Below are 5207 nucleotides of genomic sequence, written 5' to 3'. Positions count from 1 at the left end.
TAAAGAAAATTATGTTTGTGGCTGCAATGCGTTTCAGCGATTTACCCCCACCCATACGGCGTGGACAATACAGTGTTTGTCGCTTTGTATACCATGCAAGGACAAATCACTCTTGAACTTTCATTTACTTAGGCTTGGTGGACCATTCATCAATTAATTCTTCAGAGGAGACTTGATTGTACAAAAAGTCTTCACAGGAGACTTGTTATATAAGTCTAGCTTTTTCTCCACTTTCACCGCCAAAACAAAAACAAAAACAAAACAAAAAACAAAGAAAAAAAGATAAAAGAAAACCAAAGAAGAAAAAAAAAACACGATGCATTCTTGTTGTGCGAGGAAGATAATAGTATGGAGCTTGTGTTTAATATTTTATCTTTCTCACTCAATACTTGTTTGCGGTTCTTCACCTCCTAAGCACTTGTGCCGTCAAGACCAGAGGGATGCTCTTTGGGAGTTCAAGAGTGAGTTCCCACTCAGTGGGATGGCTGCTGACGAGAAGACACAGACCTGGAGAAACAACAGTGATTGCTGTTCTTGGGATGGTATCACTTGTGATCCTAAGACGGGCAATGTTGCTGAGTTAAATCTCTGGGGCAGTTCTCTCAATGGCTCTTTAAGATCTAGTAGTGGTCTGTTTAAACTACAGTATCTTCATAGCCTTAATCTTGGCTCCAATAATCTTGCCGGCATTCTACCAGATTTCATCGGCGACCTCAAATATCTGAGGGTTTTGAGACTTTCTGGATGCAATTTATTTGGAAAGCTTCCTTCTTCGCTTGGAAATCTTTCTGATCTCACTGTTCTTGAACTTGATGGTAATGGTTTCACCGGTGAACTACCAGTTTCACTCGGCAACTTAAAACAACTAACAAAGTTGCTAGTTGCATCGAGCAAGCTCAGTGGGAACTTTCATCATGCGCTACTCAATTTGACCGAGCTCACTGCGATCAACCTTGTTTCCAACCAGCTGGAAGGTACGCTCCCATCTAACATGAGTAGCCTCTCCAAACTGGAGTACTTTGATATTGGTTCGAATTTATTTTCTGGATTTGTTCCGTCGTCTCTTTTCATGATCCCTTCGTTGATCCATCTTAAACTGGAAAGGAATCATTTCAACAGTCTCCTTGAGATTGGGAATATCTCTTCACCATCTAAACTTCAAACTTTAAGCCTTGGAGGAAACAGGCTCAGTGGGCCTATCCCGGGATTTATATCAAAACTAGTCGGTCTCTCTTCTCTCGACCTCTCTTTTTGGGACACTTTGAGGGACGAGGTCGATTTCAGCACCTTCTTGCATCTCAAGTCACTTACGTTCCTTGACATCTCCACTCTTAATACAAGAAGTATAGTCGATATGAGTCTCTTCTCACATTTCGAGTCACTTAGCTTACTAAGTCTTTCACGAAATACTGTGAAGTTCAGTTCAACTCTCCATCTGGTCTCACCCATTGGATCATTGGCTCTAGCCTCCTGCAATATTTCTGAGTTTCCAAAGTTTCTACGAACGCAAACCAGTTTGTTTAACTTGGATATTTCTCAGAATCAAATAAAAGGGAAAGTACCAGCGTGGTTATGGAGTCTCCCAGGATTGACGTATGTAGACTTTTCTCTGAATTCATTTACTGGTTTTGATGGACCAGCGGATGTTTTTCAAAGAAATGAAATATCTATGCTGGATATAAGTTCAAACTCTTTCCAGGTTCCATTTCCTTTGTTACCACAATCTATGACGTTTCTTGCAGCCTCCGATAATCAGTTTTCAGGAGAGATTCCGACAACAATCTGCGAACTGGTTTCTCTTGATGTACTGGTTTTATCCAACAACAACTTCAGCGGTTCTATACCTCGGTGTTTTGAGAATTTCAATACTAAGCTTTCGATCTTGCATCTTCGGAATAACAGCCTCTCTGGAAAATTTCCGGAGGAATCTGTCAGCGTTGCCTTGATTTCACTTGATGTTGGTCGCAACCAGTTATCAGGAGAGCTTCCCAAGTCTCTGATTAATTGCACTCATCTTGAGTTTCTCAACGTTGAAGACAACATGTTCAACGACACGTTTCCATTTCGGTTGAGATTATTGCCTGGTTTGCAAATTCTTGTCCTTCGTTCAAACAAGTTCCATGGGTCACTATATTCTCCAAGGAGTTCTCCGAGTTTCTCCAAACTGCGAATCATTGATATTTCTAAAAATCTCTTCACTGGAGCCTTGCCGTTGGATTACTTTGCTGGTTGGAGTGAAATGTCATCTGGTGTATACACGCCAGATAACAAGCAGAAAAGGTTTATAGGAATAACTTTTTTAAACTATCGTAAGTCGGTGGTTCTGGCTAACAAAGGTTCGGAGAGGGAGTTTCTTGGTAGTAGTTTCAGCATCTACAAAATCATCGATGTCTCAGGAAATAGATTTGAAGGAGATATCCCAAAATCTATTTGTTTACTCAAGGAGTTGAATGTGCTCAACATGTCAAACAACGCTTTCATAGGCAGTATACCACCATCTTTTTCGAACCTGACCAATCTCCAATCACTAGATCTATCTAAAAACAGATTATCCGGCAAAATTCCACCGGAGCTCGGGAAACTAACGTTTCTGGCGTGGATGAACTTCTCTTACAACAACCTCGAAGGTCCAATACCACAAGGCACTCAAATTCAAACCCAGGATAGTTCTTCATTCCTACAGAATCCTGGGCTATGTGGTGCTCCTCTTCATAAGATCTGCAGTGGAGAAGAAGAAGGCACATTAAACCAAGATAAAGAAGATGAAGAAGAAGATCAAGTATTGAGCTGGATTGCAGTTGCAATAGCCTATGTACCTGGTGTATTCTGTGGATTCATTGTCGGCCATATTCTGGCTTCATACAGACATGACTGGTTCAAGGGGATCTTTCGCTATTTTTCTTAACATAAGCATCCGGTTCCTAAAGATATCTACTATATTATAATAATCATCTCTATGTCGTTTTAAATTACCATTGTAATGGCGTGAAAAGTTCTCTTCCCTTGTATTGTTTTGCCACTCTTATTGTGATAATCTGTGTGTTTCGGTGTAGTTAATTTCCTCTTTCCCTTTATATTTTTTTGTGTCTGAAATCTTGTCGCAGGAACACCTATTAGAACACGCCAATTGTAATGCTATGCATCTCCATTCTTGTTGCGACCCAAATCTGTGTTCAAGAACGTCAATCACTGAGCTACCCTCACTTTCCACACCTACATATGTAACTGATGATCCATCTTACAAACTGAGTCATCGACGCCCTGGCTATGCTAAAGCGAAACATTCGCCACAGGCTCCAAAGTTTTTGAAAGAAACTACATAAACATAAGTTTCCAAATTTGTAAAAGAAATTTTTTTGTAAAAACATTTATTTAATAGAAATTTTTAATAAATCGCCACAAGCTCCTTAAATCTCATGGCCGGCCCTGATTATCGTAAATCAATCTATCAAAATATCCATATAAACCTCATGACATGGCTTTATTCTCCGTCCATTATATCTCTCTCAGTTTATCTAGTTGTCGGAGTCTCGCACAATCAAAATTTTAATTACTTAATTTTTTAGGGAACCGAAGTTTTCTGGGTCATCACATCAATACGAAAATGACAAAATGAGTAAAGTTAAGTGTGAGTGAGGTCAAAGCACGGAAAAATATCATGTGGTGATTGCACGGTCAGTAAACAAGGCTTTCGAACCTCCAAAAAATCAATGCACCACCTGTCGCACGTAGTCGACAAACCTTCCAATCTCTCTTCCATGAGAATCCGGATATGTTGCGACCAAGAGTCAAACCTCTCAGCGCTCAGTCCATGAAAATCCGCAAGTTCCTCATTCTGCATTGCCTCCCTCTTACGGATGAGAAGCTTGTAGATGTTAAGGATGTAACCGGTGCAGCTAGATTGATCTATACTTTGATCCGTGCTGATCATTTCTCTCCAACCGTGATATGAGAGTTCATTGCGAATCTTTTGGATGCTAAGGAAAGAGCTGATGGAGGTCGATGTGTATTTCATAAGCTCCTTAGTGGAGTTCTCTCCGAGTCTGAGTCTCTGACTTCGAGGACAATGTTGATTGGAGCTCTGAAAAAAATTGATCCAGTGTGTGCATATCTCACTGATGATCATGTTAAAAGTTGGGTGAAGTCTAAGTTCTTAACCTTGACGAATCAAGTGCTCTACAAGCTTGTCTGCTCAAATTGGATCCCTACGATCAGCTACACTGCGATGAATCAAGAGCGTCTCAAATTCCTCTAGATGCTTCATCAGCAGAAAAGGTTCAATTTTGGGAAGTTGGTGTATGACCAAATCATGAAAATGGCTCATAAAGTTGATGATAAGCAGAGGCAAATCATCTTTCCTACTATAATACTTTTTATATCTCCAAGGAAAAAATAGTTTTTATGCCTCAGTAATTAATGAAAATTATATTTCCAAATAACATTTCTTACGATGGTTAATTAAAGAGACACTTTTAATGCATTAAAATAGTATATCTAATTGACATTTTTAAATACTATTTAATAATTTATGCCAATTAAATTTTTAATTTTAGTTTCCTCTTTCATATTTTTCCAAATAACATTTCTGATAAGAAGGAAATATTCATATAATAAAAAACAAAAATTATATTTACAAAAAGGAAAGAATACATATTTTATATATAATGTTATTTCATAAAAAGGAAAAAAACAGTTTTGATGTTAAAAATAATCATCTCTTTAAAACATAATATTAAAAAAAAAATTGTATCAGTCTATTTTCTCATATTACTAAAAATTAATTTAAATAACATGTACTAACATATCCTTGATGAACTAAAAATATTTGATAACTTCTACTATTGAGATATTTATTCATTTTTCCATAATTTATTACGTTAAATTTTAAATTTGATTTAAATTTCTATAAATGTTTATCAAACTACATAACAAAAAATATATAAACTTTAATCAAACTTAATAAACCATTAATTTGTTTAAGGCTTAATATTTTTATTTTTATTTTAAAATTTTATACAAAATAATATACCTATAATAAAAATCTATAACCAATATGAATTTTTATGGTTAAGATTATTTAGAATATTTTTAATTATATTTTATACATCTAAATTATAAAGTTTCATCGAATTTGATACACTAAAACTGAACATTTTCTACTGTCAAGTTAACCGTGGTAATTGTAGTATTTGAGATTCAATCCAGAG

At 36.7% G+C, this 5207-nt stretch overlaps 1 protein-coding gene across 1 annotated transcript; it reads left to right on the top strand.

Annotated features, from left to right (window-relative positions):
- Nucleotides 1-257: 257 nt before the first annotated feature.
- Nucleotides 258-3052, top strand: LOC106325651 (receptor-like protein 12). Its single transcript, XM_013763721.1, has one exon. The coding sequence runs from the start codon at nt 317-319 to the stop codon at nt 2903-2905; it is 2589 nt and encodes an 862-aa protein (XP_013619175.1). The 5' UTR covers nt 258-316; the 3' UTR covers nt 2906-3052.
- The last annotated feature ends 2155 nt before the right edge of the window (nt 3053-5207 follow it).

The sequence above is a fragment of the Brassica oleracea genome, chromosome C1 (genome assembly GCF_000695525.1).
Source record: "Brassica oleracea var. oleracea cultivar TO1000 chromosome C1, BOL, whole genome shotgun sequence".
NCBI classification, from domain to species: Eukaryota; Viridiplantae; Streptophyta; class Magnoliopsida; order Brassicales; family Brassicaceae; genus Brassica; species Brassica oleracea.
The sequence above is the reverse complement of the archived record's forward strand: the minus strand, read 5'-3'. Positions and strand labels throughout refer to the sequence as shown.

Excerpts from the sequence above, each read along its gene's own strand:
- LOC106325651 (XM_013763721.1), top strand. The coding sequence starts at position 317 with ATGCATTCTTGTTGTGCGAGGAAGATAATAGTATGGAGCTTGTGTTTA.